This window comes from Sinocyclocheilus rhinocerous, unplaced genomic scaffold (assembly GCF_001515625.1).
Source record: "Sinocyclocheilus rhinocerous isolate Xijiao unplaced genomic scaffold, SAMN03320098_v1.1 scaffold690, whole genome shotgun sequence".
In the NCBI taxonomy this organism is placed as follows: Eukaryota; Metazoa; Chordata; class Actinopteri; order Cypriniformes; family Cyprinidae; genus Sinocyclocheilus; species Sinocyclocheilus rhinocerous.
In genome coordinates this window covers 506,037-525,213 of record NW_015654492.1, presented here as the reverse complement: position 1 = coordinate 525,213, position 19,177 = coordinate 506,037, and the positions used below count along the sequence as shown (strand labels likewise).

The 19,177-nt window shown below is 34.6% G+C and overlaps 1 protein-coding gene across 3 annotated transcripts in view; it reads left to right on the top strand.

Annotated features, from left to right (window-relative positions):
* The window catches only part of LOC107717143 (pituitary adenylate cyclase-activating polypeptide type I receptor-like), a 37,208-nt gene that overhangs the window by 7,837 nt on the left and 10,194 nt on the right, over positions 1–19,177 (top strand). For 2 of the 3 annotated variants that reach the window (XM_016523810.1, XM_016523809.1), the window contains exons 1-3: positions 1,760–2,029; positions 9,164–9,346; positions 14,428–14,524. In XM_016523810.1, coding sequence (XP_016379296.1) covers positions 9,287–9,346; positions 14,428–14,524 — 157 coding nt within the window. In that variant the 5' untranslated portion in view covers positions 1,760–2,029; positions 9,164–9,286. Of the gene's footprint in view, positions 1–1,759; positions 2,030–9,163; positions 9,347–14,427; positions 14,525–19,177 lie in introns of those variants that run through there. The other variant, XM_016523808.1, reaches the window with a different exon arrangement.

The following is a 19,177-nucleotide window of genomic DNA, read 5'->3' as shown; positions in this document are numbered from 1 at the left end:
TTCAGTTTTTGTGGAGATATTTACTGTGCATGCTACAAAATATTAGTTATAAATTTCTTATTATGCTATACTATAACCAGATATTGGATTCAATAAAAGGACAGTAATTTTTGACCGAGAACACCAAATTAGCTAAAAGAGTTTCAATGCAGAACAAGGGTAAAGAAGGAAAGATCAGACAAAAATGGTGATATGCAATAAGTCACAGAAATGGCATAGAAAGAAAATGTCTCGACAGTTGAAAAGACAAGCAACCAAGCTCTTTGCACTCAGATTTGACACCATTCTCTATCCTTTCTTCCTCATCTTCTATGTCTCCATCTCTATTTTTAATGAGAAAATGTGTCCCCTTCTGTCTTGCCCTCCTACACAGCAGCCAGCCAGTGATGAGTCAATCTCCTGCAGTTGCTTTAGTACACAAGTTTTGGAAGGTAAGATAAAAATCATGGCACGTAGCAAAAAAAAAAAAAAAAAACTTCTGTCAAAACATCCATAGTCATATACAAAACATCATAGTCATCCATTTAACACATGACACAAGTCACTGAAATTGAAATTCTTAATTTTTTTAAGTGTCAAAGTTACAGTCTACAATCTGTTCATCGAATTTCTGATAATTTTGAATTGAACTGCTAAAGAAAATTGAGCTGGAAGACGTTTACTATTTAGATTGAAATTTTTTTTTATATATATCTGCATTCATATTTCAGATGTGGCTTATAATATTTTTTAGTTTGGGCAATAACATATTCGTTTAAATACGTTAGTATAAAACATGGTGTATTTGGAAGCTTGCTTGAGCTATATAAGTAAGTCTTGGACAGTGACTTGCAGCAGACTGTATTTTATACACCATAAAAAAAAAATCTTAAAATGTTTGAAATGTTTGGAATTTTATTAACCACGGGCTTTCTTCCAACGCTGAGTGACGTAACATGATCGATAAAACGTTCCATCTGCCGCTGTCCAGGGTCCTGATGCGTCTTCTGGAGTAGCTGTACTGCAGCGCAGCTGTCTCCGGATGTGGGTCAAACATGAGCTGAATAGTGAAATCCTTTAACTCACTGATCAGCGTGTACAGAACAAAGGATAATGCACTGACAGTCACACTCTTTTACTCTTTAACACGAAATATGTTTCTCTACAGTCCAGAGTGCGTATTATACAATTACATTTGGAGGGTCGACTTTTTAAAGTTATTTCTGTCATTTTAGGGGTACAGTTTGTTGAGGTTCGTCTTGTGCAACCGCAACGCAAGTTGTCTTTGCATAAAAAATAAAGATTTTTTAAACAAAATACACTGACTTCCAGTAATAATTAAAACACAGATTAGGCCGATTGTTTAATTCAATGTGTGATACTTGCTGTTTCTTTGTAATTTATTTTGAAAGTTACTAGCGGTTTCTAGTATATATATATATATATACTAAGTGATAAATAATGACACAGACCGTTTGGTCAAACCACCGCCCGAAGGAACCTAAAGAAAAGCATTCATCAGCGATCAGCGATGGTTGCTGTGGTTACCTCCTCACGCGAACGCTAATTCTGTTCTCGTCGTTGGACTTGTTTTTGACTTTTGGCCTATGCAGAAAAAAATATATATACTTTAAGATCTACCAACAGCTTTGACTTCCCCTGACCTCTGATTTTCGACATTTCTTAGTAGAGCTTTATTTCTGGACTGGACTCACTGCAACGTTACTACAATATAGAGAATTGCGACTTACATCCAGATCACATCCCTTAACTCAAACCCTGGCTTTTATATGTATTTATGTGCGCGTATTTTTCATTAATTGCCTTAATCAGACGTTTGTTCCCTCGTTCATCTTTGAGAGAGAGAGAGAGAGAGAGAGAGAGCGAGAGAGAGAGACTACTTGTCCACAGAAGTTTTTCGGGGCGTCTTGAGGGAATGTTTGTGCACCAGCGCGCCGCAGCAGTTACAACGCCTGTGACTGACAACGCGAGACACTCTGCATTCTGCATCGTGTTGACACATCCTTTCGCGAGACCATCTGCCTACTGGGTCAGTAAGATTCATGATTCATTGTATACTACTAATTCTTGCAGTGACCATTTAGTGAATTCTGTATCGAAACGCATTTCATTCTTTTTGCTGCATGTGTACTGAATGTTCAGTACGAATCAATAGCTCTCGTATGGATATTATTGAGCGAATACTTCCATTTTATATGTCAGTTTTTATATTGTGCATTTTACTGTGGATTTGGTGGTCGAAATGCTATTTAATGGGGTTGGCTGGAGAGTGGTTTGAAGACGGTCTGCGATTTACTGTATGTTTAGTAGTAGTAGCCAGCTGGGAGTTGTGCGGTTCATTTTTACATTTTAGTGCAATGTGCATTCCTTATGATAAATTCAAATGCATTAAAAGCAAAAAAGCAACAAAGAAAAAAAAACAAAAAAAAAACAGGATCAGCGTGCAACATCGTCCCGTTTAAAGGACAGATAGCCTAACTGTCATGGAGCTGCTTCTCATGTTGTTATTAAAACACGTTAGTAAGAGCTGGTATGATATACCACAACTTAAAACATTATTAGCTAATAAATGATTTTAATGTACAGTTCAGCAGATCACAGAATTTGTCCACCGTATATTCACGTTATTGCTATATTAATAGTCAATGACTTACAAGACTTTGATTGTATTCATCCTACATGAATTATAAATGTTGAAACCTTATAGCCACGCCACACCCAAACTATAGTGCGATGATTGTAAAATGGCAGCACCAACTTATAAGGGAATATATATAGACCTATTACTTTATATCCATTTCATGTATTGCAGATATTGCAGAAATTCTTAAAATATGTATATATAAATTGCATTCAGTGTGTTGAATTTAAATTCATCACGTTACGCAGTCTCTTTGCATTTTTTATTTTTCCTTACCTCATTGCTGAATAGTTTGTTCCTAATTTTAAGATAAAAAATATTTAATATATTTAATTTACATTATGCATTACATTACATTAAATATATTTACATATTTGCCAATGTGTGAAGTCACCTTTTACCCTTAAATCAACTTTTTTGTTTACTAGCCCTGGTGGTGTGATTTCTGAAAGTCCTGAGTATATGCATAAAATTATGTTATTATTACTTGTTGATCTCTGTTTTGAATGAACTGAGCATAAAAAAAAATAAAAAAACTTTGATTTGATTTGATTGCAGTGAATAGGAGACCAGTCTCTCTCCTTCCTTCCTCTTTCCTTTCCCTGTTTGTGTTGGATAGTATAGCATACCCACTGTAGAGCCTCTGTAACTGTTACGTCGGTATTCATTTCAATTCTTGCTGCTCTCTGGTGTCTTTTGAAACAGACCTCTCAAGTTATTTTGTTGCATGTGTTGTGCAAATGAACTGTTTTACAATTTTACTCTCAGTTCAGTTCGATGGACCTCTGCTAGTGCACCATTAAAAATTACAACACATTATATGGTGTTCAGTTACAACCACTCACCGCTAATGATATAAGAACTGAAGATGAACAGGTTTATATGTGTTTGATATTGAGTTGAGATCCCAGTTTAACACATTTTATAAAGAGGCAGGATACTGCAGGCTTTTCTGCGCAAATTTTAATTGATTTTGGCATCACTTTCAAACTAGATAAAGTATTGGTCTATATTGTCTGCATATAGTACGCCTCAATTAATAGACCTATAACTTTATGAAACACTCTATGCATTTTCATATATGAAATGTGTAACTATATGCAAACAATAAAGTCAGATAAGTGTACAGCTTTATGTAAACCCATGCGTCAACTCATGGAAGAGAAAGTAATTAATTGTTTAGTAAAGCTATTACATGTAAAAATGTAGTGCAGTTTTTTGTTATTACTGCTATAGATGTTTTATATGTATCAATATATAGCCATTCATGGACCATATATTGCAGTATATTGATAAATATGCTATATATAAATAGCACAGTTTCCCATAGATGGAAATGTATTATTTAATATATTGCATTATATTTTCAAGTATATTCCCATATAATTTTGTTTAATCAGAGCTGACTTTATTTTGATATTTTCAAGATCAGAATGTACATAGACACATTTTCAGCTGTACTTTTAAGTCCTTGGTTTATAAGATTGTGCAGCACATTTTTATGATTTTATGATTAACATGCACAAAGAAGCAATGATAAATAAACTAATGTGTGTGATGGTATATAATAAAAATCTGTTTGCTCACTGTGTGTGTGTGTTTTCAAATATATTTGTGCACACACAGTACAATATATTTATACATACACAGTACGATATATTGTCACAAGTACATCTGTATATTATGAAGTGTATTATTGAATATAAATGTACATACATTACAATATATTATAAGTAAATTGTCACATATTTTTCAATTTATGAAAATCTGTCATTATTTATTTTTCAATATATTGTTATATACACTATATTATTCTGTATATTTTCAATATGAATTCAATTTAATATTTTGATTGTTAATACATATATGTAAGGAAATATATTTTCTTTGAGTAAGTGAATTCACAGAATCAACCCTGCAAAATCCAGTAGTCATTACTGTCTGCTGAATGCGTGTCTCGGTGTCTCATGCCATTAGTTTGTATCGTAATGTGTGTATCTTGCATACCGTGACACACTAACAGATATATGCATAAACACACACACACACACACACACACACACACACACACACACACACACACACACAAGTGTTCAGCATTTTTTGACATTGGGCATAAATTCTACATTCACATTTTGCAAGCCTGTTGTCAGCCGCTGACACCCTGTTTAAATGATTTGTGCTTGTATCACATACATACAGTGCTTCTTTAATAATAACAATTCATTCTGATACCTGGGCGTTCATGGCACAGTAATTGAAGTCACCCCATGCAATCCCTTGTGATTTGTACTGAGAGAAAAGAATAAAGAGAGAAAGAGACTCCAAATTCCCTAATTCCTGATTTACGCTATGTATTCGCTCAGTGTTTTAAAGACAGAAATGTGTTTATATGCTAATGGTAATCCCCCTCCTTCCTCTTCAAACAACAATTGACAATCTAAATGTAGCTGTGCAGACTTTAGTGACTTAGTTCATGATTTGTCAGCCTTAGTTCGGCATTAACACACTCTGAGATTTATGAAGAATATTCAGTAGAGAAATGAGGCCAGAGATCCATCTTATGCATGTGTGACAGATTTTATCCATCCTCAAGGATGAAAATGAATAAATCCACTGCATATTCCTTTCATTCCCTCCATATTGGTAATTTATGGTCTTTTCTTTTCTTTCTTTCTTTCTTTCTTTCTTTCTTTCTTTCTTTCTTTCTTTCTTTCTGCACACTAAACCTGGATATATTGTGTCTGGATATATTGTGAGTGGTGGTCTGACAAATTACTTTAGCTTCAAATGACCACTAGCTAGTGGAGCAGGGCAGATCTAATACAGCTATATAGCAATATTGGAACATTGCAACATTGTGGTGTCTCTGCGCTGTGTGTGTGTTTGATAGATATCATTGTGGGGAATGAAAACCAGGGTTGTCAGCTGGTCAGACTGACATGCCTTATTACGTCTCCCAAAGCCATTTGGAGTGTGATAATAACCTTGGCTGGATCGCTGGCCTCAGGAGGTTGGGGAGAGCAGGCATGACTTGTTTTTTTTTTACACCGGCATCCTATTTAGAATAGTTTTTTACTTGTTGTGTTTGAGTTTCAGGAATTTAATCTTTTGGATTAAAAGTTTAGCAAAAGCCAAATTCAACAGCGATTATATATTAAGAGTCTTTCTCCCCAACATTAGGTATGATGACTTTGACTTGCCTATTTGAAATGAAAACCAGTACAAACCTACACTTCCAATGAAAACAGAAATCATATGCACACTATCATTTAAAAGTTTGGGATCAGTAGATTGTTAGACATTGTAAAGATATTGTTAAAGAAGATTTCAATTTAAAATAAATGCCGTTCTTTCTTTTCATCAAACTTTCTATTCATCAAAGAATGGTGGGGAAAATGTGTCATGATTTTCACAAAAATATTAAACAGCACAACCTTTTTCAACATTTATAATGATAGGAAATGTTTCTTGAGCAACAAATCAGCATATTAGAATGATTTCTGAAGGATAATGTGACAGGACTGGTGTAGTGGCTGCTGAAAATTCAGTTTTGCTATTTAAATTTTTTTTTAAATATTTTATTGTATTATTGATCAAATAAATGCAGCCTGGGTGGACATTTACTAAAAAAGTAATTACTATAGAAAACCCCATTTTCTTTTAAATAGTAGTATAACATATGCAAAACAATTTCATAACAGAATGTGTACCAAATCATAGAAAGATAAAAATATCAAGATTATTTACACATATACAAAACCAAATATCATTACTTATGCAATGGTATGTGAAAATAAATCACATTTCAGCCTAGAATGGAGTGAAATTACATTGGATGTCATAGACCTGAAAGCCAGGAAAATGCTTAAGGAATGGCACTAAATCTTTCACATACTGTAGGCTATGAAGTGCCACCTGTCCCTGAAGTATGCCCTTCAGCTAGCCAAGCTGTCAGTAGCAGTGTTTGACCTCTAAATGCTAACACACTCCACATAATATTTTGCCAATTTAGACGAAATATCAAATATTCAAATGCTTTGGTAAAAGCAATCCAGCCTAACAGTTCCCTCATACAGGACGACCCACCAACCCATATGTTGTTCTGTCAGTAGAATCAGTTTTACCTAATTGTGAAGGCATGTCCTTTTGTGGAGAGGATTTGTTGTGATTGCTGTGATGCAGCCTCTCTGTGGTCTCTGATAGCTTGAGCACACACTCTGGAATGTTGACACTCACACACATGTGCAAATACTGCCATACTATCACCCACTGAGTCTCATAGTCACACTTCAAAGGCAGAGGAAACACACATGCACAGCACAGATGTACATTTTCAAATATACACATTCCTAGAGACGACATTCATTGTAAAATGGATTTTCCCCACCTATATTTCTTTAGATATTTTGACATCCTTGTCTAGCATGTCTCAGAGTGATTTTGAGGCATCGTTGGGGAGTTCTCAGCCAGTCAGCTTCATTATACCCATTAATTACAGCAATAGCTGTTTCCAGAGCAGCTGTTCCACTCGTTCTTCCTCCAGCCCTCCATCTATCTATGTATCCATCCATCCATAACACTTATGCTCTCTTTATCTCTTTCATTCTCCCATATAAGTATACCAAAGTCTGCCCTACAGCTCCTTCCTCCCCCTGCCTTCATGAGATTGGTGCTTGTGATGAAGAGAATTGAATCAGCAATTATCCTAGCAATACCGTGAGTTGCGTCATAAGGCTGTGTTCTATGATACGGGTCTTTTGGATAAACAACTTAACAATAATAGGCCCTATAGTTTTCGCTAGACACATGTACTGTTTGTGGTCAGTGTAGTTGGTGGCCATGTATGGTATATAATACTGTATATGTACAATATAGAGTGTGTTGAAACCAGCCCATTCAATCTCAATATCAATATCATGAACATTTCCACCACAATGCCATTTCCACCATCCCAAATTATGTATGTGTGCAATACCATTATGTGGTGGTAATGAGTGATTTAATAAAATATATATATATATATATACAGTGGCGGCTCGTGGTTTTTAAAATAGAGGAGGCACATTAATTGTATTGGTCTGGGGAACCCTGCCGATTTTTTATAATTATTATTTGCTTAACCACTTTAAAATGGCTTTTTGGTCGCTTTTAGTCAGAAAACGTAAAGAAAACGACACACATACAGCAAGATAATATAATTTCACTTACCTGGCCTATCACTTGAAGCAAAGATCCATCCCTTTAGTCTGTGTTAAAAGAGCCGACTGCTGTAATGTTAGCCTATATCCAGCTTAGGCGTGTTCTCCCTTTGTTTTTAATTTGTATATATACTGTTTGTATATATGATGATTGGTTGATATCAGAAGGGAGGTTAGCCTCCCCTGCAAGGTTTCTTTTCTCAACACTCCTCAGCACTGAAAGTGAACACTCGATGCTGATTGGCTAATTTTTTTTTACCAACGGAGGCACGAGAGCTCAGCTCTCCCACGGCCTCCCCCTACCCTTCTCTATCACTTAGCGGTTGTAACACCAGCAGATTCGGCACATTCGCAATAGAAAAGCTGCGCTTTCCAACTTCAGTAACATCATGTTATGGTATGAAATTACAAACAAAAAATACACATTCAGAGACATGAACTGAAATGAATTGTGAATTTTATTAACATTAAATCGTCCTCCTCCCATTTTCACCTCAAAATTTTGGGGAAGCTGTGCCTCCCTTGCCTCCCCCGACGAGCCGCCACTGTATATATATATATATATATATAAAAGAATAACACTGTGGCATAATTTGACTAATAGAAACAATGCACAATAAAAATATTTACAATATTTCTGTATTTTCTTCATGCATCTCATATTTAATTTTTCTTGACTGATGCTTTTGTCTCCTTGGTAATTTTGTTTAGTGGCAAAACTGTTGATTTTGATGGAAATTACGCAACTGAAGGACAGTCCTAATTTTTGTAAAAATAGATAATAATATTTTTCACACAGTACTGAATTTGTGTAGAATTGTTTTACTTGATGTTTATATTATCATTGTTTTTTTTAAATATAATACTTTTATGAAGGACTTTCATGGCCATTTGAAGGTCTGTGTCTAGAAATACAGTTTGAGTAAAACAATAGCCTAGACATAAAAAGCTTCTGAAAATGAGACTAAAGGGCAAGACAATTTAAATTAATTTATAATTAAATAATTACAATTTTGGATCATTTTAATTACCTTAAAGTTAAAACCTGTTAGTCCCTGGAACATTAAAATGCTTTTTTCTTTTTTTTTTTCTTTTTTTTTGGCATTTCTTTACTTGTGTCTGGTTGGTCTGAACTCACTTTTGATTGTGACATGAGTGAACCGTTACCTTTATGTCCCTACAAGGTTGCAAATACACTGCTCTTGAGGTTTGATTGAATGCCTCATAAACTCAACTGGAATAAGCAGGAGCTAAAATCTCACTTGCATCTAAAACCTTTTATTATTATTATTATTTATGTATTTATTTATTTATTTTTCAGATCTGATGGTGATTTGAAGAACTGCAGCATTTTTCCAGTGTACCTGTTTACCATCCAGCACTTTGTTGTTCCCCTCTGCTGCTGCTGATCGGTGGATATAATCGCATCAGTGCTCCAGACAAAATGGCTTCCACAGTGAGGAAATGTCAGCACCTGTTTTTAGCACTCATCCTTCTCCCTTTGGTAAGCTAAGGCAGATCCATTGGATTAATGGACCTGGATTGCATGAAAGTACCACTGATTTAAACATGATGGAATTGAAAAGCACAATACATTCCTAATTGTAAAATGGAGACAGACCATCCTAGTATATGTATAAGGCTTCAGAGAAGAAATATTCCCGAAGAGGAGAATTAAAGGTTTGAAGGAGACAGAGACCGTGTGGGAGAAGGAGGAAGAGAGAGAGTGAGTGTGAGAGAAATTTATGACGGAGTGGGGTCTTGGGGAGAAAAAGAGACGCCTGCACATCCTTTTTCATGCTCTTGCTCTTGTTATTGCATTCTGTAAATAATCCACATACAAACGGTCAAATTTAGAGGCATTTCTTGTTTCCTGGATGACTGCTCGTTCTATACACATGGTATCCTCTCATAACTGAGGGGAGAAGTGCCTTCTTTGTTTACATGAAGAACCATTCTCTCTTTGGTCTACTGTCTGTACCTCCAGCTGAGGAGAAACAAACATCCAAGGACAATTTACGTCACATACACACTGGCACTTAGATGGTTCCTGGCATCTAATGCTCATTGGCACCAGACAGGCCAAATGTAAACTGCCCAAGAGCCAAAACAGTTATGGTACAATGAGTACTTCGAGCAACAAAGGCCATGCTGTTTTATTTCACTTTATGTTAACTCTAAAAGCTGGCAGTGGCATTGCAATGGAACATTTTCAAAAGTTTATACTTCTGCTCTGTCTCAGTTAGCAGTTTCAATTATGACCATTACAGGATGAACAATGTTAATTCTGTTGAAAAAAAAAATTTGACTTTTTATTAGTGTTGAATGAAAGTTAATAACAGATTCAAAAACATGCAAAAACTATAGGCAAAATGAACCTTCCTAATAATCAACAAATGATTAAAGACCAAAAAATGAAGTGCAATAATATAAACTCATTGAAATGAAAAAAATAAATAAAAATAGGCTGCTATGAGCAATAAGGATACGGTAACCAAGACATGCAATGGACAGAATTTTTGCTATTTGTGTTCGCTTATAATTATCTGATCACCAAACATAAGCGACAAATTTAAAAATAAATCTAATCAGCAATAAATAATGTTAAAATCGTCATATGGTGATGTGGCTATATTTATAATGAACTATAATATACAGTACACAGACATATCAAAATGATAATATGGATAGGAATAGAATGAATGATTTGTCAAATTGTTTCACAAATGATTATTTTGTTTTATTTAATAATTGCAGTGTCCAGCAGTGGAATTCAAAGCATTATTTAAAAAAAAAAAAATAATAATATACTATGAACTAGGTCATACTACGACTATGAAATAATAATATACACATTTTTCCCATATAATGTTACACAATTCTAAATAACAGATTTAGAAGGTTTAGGTTTGATTTTGATTGCCTTTATAGAAATGCACATGGTAATTTAAGATTATAAGAAAGAGTTTCTCAACAGACATCAACTAATCCCACAGTTCACTTAGGTTTTTACCTTCCAGTTCCAGTTAATCTGGGGATTACTGATGTGATACACTGTAAGGGATTATTGTTACAAGAGAAAAACAAAGAAAATGTAGAGTATCTCCTCTTCTTTCCTATTTCCCTCTATCTGTTTCCTGCATGAAATGACATGCATTTGTGTGTTTTTTAAAGCTGAAATATGTATATATATATATATATATATATATATTTGTCATTTACCTGTCATGTGACATTCCCACACCCACACTGAAGACAGCAGACAGAGAAAAATCAGTCCATTTCACGCTTTTCAAAAAATATAGTCACTGACAAAACATAGACTGGTATAACTACATTTCAACTCCATAAGAATGAATGTGTTCTACTTTTGTAATGGTGTAGAAAGATAAAGGGGACAAAAAAGTAAAAGAAAAAAATTAGTTGACAGCAAAAGAAGCAGGGGTGTAGAAAAATTAAAGAAAGAAACATACTGGGAATGAAATAGTTTTAAGGATTTGCTTGTTTGTATGAATTTTTGTGTTGCTGTCACGATGTAGGAGTGATTTGCGTAGTCTCTTTATGATGGAAATCAGCTTTGTGATGCAGTCAGGGTTAGGGGTGAGAGCTTACACAGCCCTCATGAATATTAATGCAAGTGCTCATGTTTATTAAATTTTACTCATGTTTTCAAGGCAATACACAAGGAGAACGGTGCTCTGAGACCAGTTATCGCACTAAACACAATCTCAGGGTTCTCAAATCAGCAGTGTTAAGGAGGGTTTCAAAAGTGATTTGTTTATTATATTTCATGACGTGATTTCATATTCTGTTAAATCCATTGCGTATTGTAGGCAGTTCTATTGATGAAGGATTTTTCTTTTAACATGGGAATCTGGCATATTTAACCAAAAATGAAAATGTGCTGAGAATTTACTCACCCTCAGGCATCCAATATGAGTTTGTTTCTTTACCATTACATCCAGGGCCTTAGCTGGGGTTTGTGGGGGTTGCAGGTTGTACCCATGGGCCCTGTTTGAAATCATGTAAATAGCACAAATAAATAAATAGAACAAACATAGAAATTAAACAATGTTTAGTTTTTTTTTCAAGTTTGTAGGTATTTAGGTACAGAAACCGAATTATCAAATGTAAAATAACGTTGCACTGTATAAATGAAATATATATTAGTTCTTGTTAAAACTACAAAGTAATTCTGTCAAGAGCAGTGAGTGATTTTCTCTCTTTTATTTCCTTGGATTGACATTAAGGACACCGACAGCAGCAAGTAAATTAGGCGCGGTCACTTTAAGAGAAAATGCATCCAGTATGATACACCCCTGATTTCTTTCTCGACTGTTTATGTTCACTTAAGATATAACCGACAGTTTTTCGAGGATACTCGCCAAAACGGGTATTTTTACATAATTTTGTATGTATTTGTCCATTCAAGTGCAAGAACAGGCAAACCTCAATTCGGTGTTCAGGGCTGTGTTCAGTCGGTTGAAATCACCTTTGGTTTTGAGACTTTAGTGTTTGCAACTTTACAGATCTTCTTTATGCACCAAGAGCTTGTAACACTCCAAAGAGAAAGGAAAAATTGAAATCGCATCATATGACCCCTTTAAGTTGTTTTAACTTTAAACTGTCGCTTCTAGCCAAAATACAAGTCCATAATAATAGCACTTACTCTAGTGAAAAATTCCATCACCTGTTGTCCTCTCACATCAAAACATATTTGTTTAGAACTGTTTTGCTTTCAAACAGTGCTTGGTCTATGGACATTTCTCTCCTGATTCAGACAAGATGACTGTTTCACTGGAAGAAACGTTATTATTATGTACTCGTAACTGGCCAGAAGCGATAGTTTAAAGATGGATGCCTTAAAGAATTTCTCCAAATCTGTTCCAATGAAGAAACATTTTCATACATCCCCTAAAGTGTTAATATTTTATAATTTAACCCAGCAAGCAAATCAGTTTTCTCTCACATTTTGCTTTGACATGTAATGTTATCTCAAAGCTTTTAAAGGGTTATCAAACAATATGTCTAATACATAAACATTTCTCAACATGGTTTATTAAAGGCCTTAACTATGATTGTAAACACACAACTGTAACCTAGCTGACAGCAACAAACAAGTCTTTGCTCATATCCATTAATAAAGCTTGGATACATCTGAGCGTCAAGATGTACTCAATACAGACAATAACAGTATATCGACAAAATTCATGTAACTGTTCATCTGGATGGAGAACACAACTTTCTGTGTGAAGAAACATATGTGCTGTGGAACGTTAGTCAATTTTGTTTTTGTACAAAGATATAAGATGAATGGCCTGGTAATACATGAAGCAGGAAGTAGCGATTGTTTAAAGCGGACACTGAGTGGGAGAGATAAGAAGGAGCACACATTTGAATTGGCTCAGAATGTCATTCGACCCTGGGCTGAAGATATTTAATGTCTTGTGTGCTATGTGTGGGTGTGTGTAATATTGTCTCTATATGAAAACTGTTTAACATTAAGATAAGCAATATTCAAAATCTGCTAGAAGTGGGCAGGATATCATTTTTTTCTCCTTGCACAAAAGTAGAAAAAATATAGAACAAACCTTCTGAAAGTATGTTACTGAATTTGAGATTATTCTTACTTTCCTACATATACATTTCCTATCTATCTCCTTAATTTCTGTTTAAAAAGACTTGTCGGGTCGGCGCCAATAGCCTCGTGGGCATGCCACGTCAGCACGCCAACTTATAGTGCTGTTGAACTTTGGGTGTCCTGAGTTCAAGTCCTGGCTCACGGACCTTTCCCGATTCCGTCCCCCCTCTCTCTTTCCCACTTCGCTTCCTGTCTACAATACTGTTAAAATCCCTACACTAGACTAAAACTTGCAGTACAACGGCCAGGTGAAATTATCGTTTAAATGAGCATTTAACAAGTTTGAATTATAGGGACTGTTAAGGATATAGGAATTTTACATTATCTCTAGTAGCCTTTCTACAAATTGTAAATGTATCCTCTTGAAGAGTCTAAACATTGGCCACATTCACGCAGCAGCAAATTACTGCTGTCAGTCCTATGTTTGAGTGCTAAATATGGTTATGTTCACACACAGTTCGATTATTTAAAGGAATAGTTCACCCAAAAATGAAATTTTGATTAAATTTAACTCACCCTCAGGCCATCCAAGATGTAGATGAGTTTGTTTCTTCATCAGAACAGGTTTAGAAATAAATAGATCCTCTGTAGCGAATGGGTGCCATCAGAATGAGAGTTCAAGCAACAGATTAAAATGCCTTTATAAGTGGATTTTATTTTATTTTTTTACAAACACATAGCTTTTCACTTCACAAGATGTTAATTGATCTTGAAATCTTGGATGGCCTGAGGATGAATACATTTTAAGCACATCTTTATTTTGTGTGAACTATTTCTTTAAGAAAGTGACAACAGCATTCTATAAGCAAACTCACACTCATACATTTTCTGGACTCACAACCAAAACAGTATTTTTGGTGGTTCATTGCTGTGTGAACAAACATTTTGTACATAAACAGCTGTTGTGTCTAACATTTCACTCTTACTCATACTGCATCTTTCAGATCTACTGCATGCACCCAGACTGTGTCATTCAGTTAGAGAAAGAGAAGTGCATGGAAAGGATGGCCATGGATGACCATAACAGTGAACCTGAACTGGGTAAGAACTGCATTTATGTGTACAGTCTGTGTGTTTGTATTTTCTAGTTTAGGGACAAATTTGTCCCAAGAAGTCATCCAGGGACATTTTTAATTGGAAAAATGGTAAAAATGTAACACATTTTGTCATAATAATAACAATAGTCATAACAATAATAATACATTTAAACAAATATTCTAATAAAACAGTCCTCACCATGATAGATATGTGGTGGTGGTACGTGTGTCAGACTGCATGTACATTATGCATATTTGCTAATTCAATCCAAACAGTTTTTCAGTTGTCATTTTAGAGCCACACATACAGTAAATGCTGCCATTTACCTTTTTGTTATGCAGTGCAAAGCTATTAGCATTTAACTGTGAAGTGCAGCAATAGATATACCAGAGACTGCTGTTTGAGTCATCTAAATATAGCATGCTTGCAGATGTTTATAATAAGAAACATTTAAAATACGTTTTAAAATTAGTTTCAATTTAGATTATGGATTTTAGAAGTGATCTGAAATAAATGTGTGATGAAATTAAGCCCAAAGCTTTCAGACTAAGCTGGAGAATTTAAGACCTTGTGACGGTTCACAGGAAGTCATTTTGTCATAATAATAACAATGGTCATAACAATAATAATACATTTAAACAAATATTCTAATAAAACAGTCCTCACCATGATAGATATGTGGTGGTGGTACGTGTGTCAGACTGCATGTACATTATGCATATTTGCTAATTCAATCCAAACAGTTTTTCAGTTGTCATTTTAGAGCCACACATACAGTAAATGCTGCCATTTACCTTTTTGTTATGCAGTGCAAAGCTATTAGCATTTAACTGTGAAGTGCAGCAATAGATTTACCAGAGACTGCTGTTTGAGTCATCTAAATATAGCATGCTTGCAGATGTTTATAATAAGAAACATTTAAAATACGTTTTAAAATGAGTTTCAATTTAGATTATGGATTTTAGAAGTGATCTGAAATAAATGTGTGATGAAATTAAGCCCAAAGCTTTCAGACTAAGCTGGAGAATTTAAGACCTTGTGACGGTTCACAGGAAGTGGGGGGAAGATAATAAGCTCAGAGCTTTTCCAGAACTGTCTCTGACACCCATCTAGTGCTGTCTGCATGTGGCATTGATCATAATCCTTTGGACAGTCACAATCACAGTCAGTAATGAAATGCTGACATTTTGATTTGTCAAGAGCTGTCCTTAGGGAATGGATTCAAGCGATAACATGAAAATAGAGCTGCCCATAGTTTTAGGCTATAAGCTGAAACTTAGGGAGGGGCCCAGCTAACAAAAATATGTTTAAAGAACGTTTTGCAAATGTTATGGGAACGTTACTTTTGAATGTTCTCTGCATGTTCTGAAACAAAAAGTAACATTTAAAAAATGTTAGATGAGCATGCAACTAAAATATAAAAAAATAAAATAATCAATGCATAAATAACATTTTGAGAACAGTATTAGAAACCAGATAACTTTGAACAATGTTCTATTAATTTTTCTGAGCGTTACTTTGAGAGAGCCTTGCCAACACGTTAGCTCTGAGAATGTTACCTATTAGCTGGGGGAGGACATGTACATTAAATATAACATTAAAGCAAATAAGTGCAGAAAGCACATAACTCACAGGATTACTGGAAACTTTCTGTGGTTTGGGCTACAGTAGCCTATTTACACCGCTTCATCTTTATCCCATTATTTTGCCAAATTTACTCATTTACTTTGCCTATTTTTAGCTGCTGAAAATAAGCACTGATTGGATCATTGGCTCTTTGAATCATTTATTTATTTCATAAGTAGTCATAATTCATAAGTCAGGTCTTGTAATGCTCTCAGAAATTCCCCTACAATATGGAAAGCCGTGATGTGCAGAATTTCTGGAAGTTTCTGGAGAACAAAGACAAACAGCCCTGTCTTTTATCTAATCACGCATCTGTGTCCAATTTACACAAGTAATTAAAGCTGTTCTCAGGAGAGAAATCATAATCTGTCATTTTGTGTGAGCATTGCAATGTATCCCTGGAAGAAAAATGTCCTCCTCTGCTTGTTTGTGTTCACATAGATATCATATTTATTTAGATTAATTTCTTAACCTATAAATAAAGCATATTTGTTTGTAGAATAATCTCCCAGCAGTATTTTACATTAAAAACACTGTCTTGGGTCTGTGCTATTGCAGAGCTTATGGCCAACTAAACAAACAAGGCTTGGGAATTTGTAGTGGCATTAATTTTGCTCCTTTTTTTTTTTCAGCTATTTTATATGGGTTTTATCCAATTCCCCTACAATATGGAAAGCCGTGATGTGCAGAATTTCTGGAAGTTTCTGGAGAACAAAGACAAACAGCCCTGTCTTTTATCTAATCACGCATCTGTGTCCAATTTACACAAGTAATTAAAGCTGTTCTCAGGAGAGAAATCATAATCTGTCATTTTGTGTGAGCATTGCAATGTATCCCTGGAAGAAAAATGTCCTCCTCTGCTTGTTTGTGTTCACATAGATATCATATTTATTTAGATTAATTTCTTAACCTATAAATAAAGCATATTTGTTTGTAGAATAATCTCCCAGCAGTATTTTACATTAAAAACACTGTCTTGGGTCTGTGCTATTGCAGAGCTTATGGCCAACTAAACAAACAAGGCTTGGGAATTTGTAGTGGAATTAATTTTGCTCCTTTTTTTTTCAGCTATTTTATATGGGTTTTATCCAGCTTCTGGAGTTTGCTCAAGCACAAGCCTCTGCTTTGGTTCTGTGTTTGGCACTGCTACAGAAAAAATGAGATTGATATACAATAAATGCCTAACATTACAGACAATAAAAAGTGTTTGGCAGATGTCGGTCTTTAATGGCTTCCCAGTGGCAGCTCTTGAGTGATACATGTCAGTTTGCTTTAAGCATGGGTCTGCCAGAGATCCATCAATTATTCATCTCAAACTAATTTTTGTAAAAAAAAAAAAAAAAACGTTAAACAAAAATAGGAATGTAAGCATGACATCATTAATATGGTACTATTACATGCTATTATAAATCTGGCTTAAAATGCAACATCTAGTTTTACACAATATGTAACGGGGGTCCCTGCTCCATCTTTGTATCCACTAAAGCAGAGGGCTGAGGGGGCCTAAGCACAGTTCCAAGGGGGTTGCAAGATGGCTTAAAAAGATTGAAAATAAAACCAAACATGTCTTTAAATAAGCTAAAAATCAAGATGTAAGCTAATGTCATTTTAAATTTGTTCTCTCAAAAGCTATTTTTATTTATGTACTAGGGTTCTCATGGTCTTGAAAACCTTGAAGTCACAGAAATTACTGAAATATTAAAAAGTCAAGGACATTTTTTTAATGAATATAGTTCTTTAGCACTAAAACATTTTATCATTTAGAAATTGCTATTTGTGAGAAAAAATAAGAAAAACTAATAACAAATTACTAGAAATGTCATGTAAATTCATCACATTGAAGAACATTCATTTAAAACTTCTGAAATTATGTAGTTAATGAAGTTAATTATTGTATTTATTTATTTTTACAATTATTTTAATTACATGTTATTATTAATATCATTTATATGTTTTATTTATATATAATATGTTTTATTTATATATAATTTATATAATGTAATATAATTTATTTCTATATACATATTTAAATATTTGCACTCTTAGTTTCTGTAAATGAAAAAGCTTGAAAATGAGTAACTCCGGTGATATCTGGGCCTTCAACTATTTTGAGAAAGCTTGAGAACGGCTGGGATCCTACAAAGGGTTCTATGTGCTTGCAAAAGGTTTACAATTCCTGTTTTAAATGAAAGGGTGCTAAAGGATTTGGAATAGAAAATTCAGTCCTAAACATTCTAGAATGTTAATTTTATGAAAGCACAAAAAAATGTTAGACGTAAACCAAAATGAAATAAACCAGCCAAACAATTAATTCTGAATGTTGAAAGTATTGTTGTGTCTTTGTTGCAGATTGTTATAATTCAAGAGACAAGATGTTTGAGTGCTTGGCTTGAGATGCAGAGCATTTAAAACACTCCCTTGGCCTTTTGTTAATATAAATGTTTGACATTTACGCAGACCACCAAGAAGCAAAGGTCAACTTTATGCTGTTTGAATTTATGCATGTAATTTAAAGTGTACACTTGGGTGATTTATTAGGTTGCAGCAAAGTGTGTTGTGTGTGAGCTTACTAATAAGAATGTAAGAATGCAAATGGACTGGACAAAGAAAATGTCTAATACTAACTGTGAAGTGACTAGATAAAATATATTGTTAGTTGTTGTTTTAATGAAGTCTTTGCAAGAATGTCTGGGTAATATTTCAAAAACACTTGAGGGGGCTGAGAGCAGAGGAAAAACACAGCTGGCAGATGCTGGTCTGCTCATGTAAATCAAGATCAGCACACACACACACACACACACACACACATGCACTTGCTCTCTTTACTATTTCTCTCTGGATCCTTGATCCTTGATGGAGATGATAAGATGCTTTTGCATCACATGGTTAGGTCACTGTGAAAGTCTCCTTTCCCTCTGAATATATCACCAGAGGGATTTATTGAAGAGCAAAGCCAAAATGAAAATAGATAAAGGGATAGATAAGCTAGGATGTTCTGCATGCTCATATACACATACAGAGACACACAAT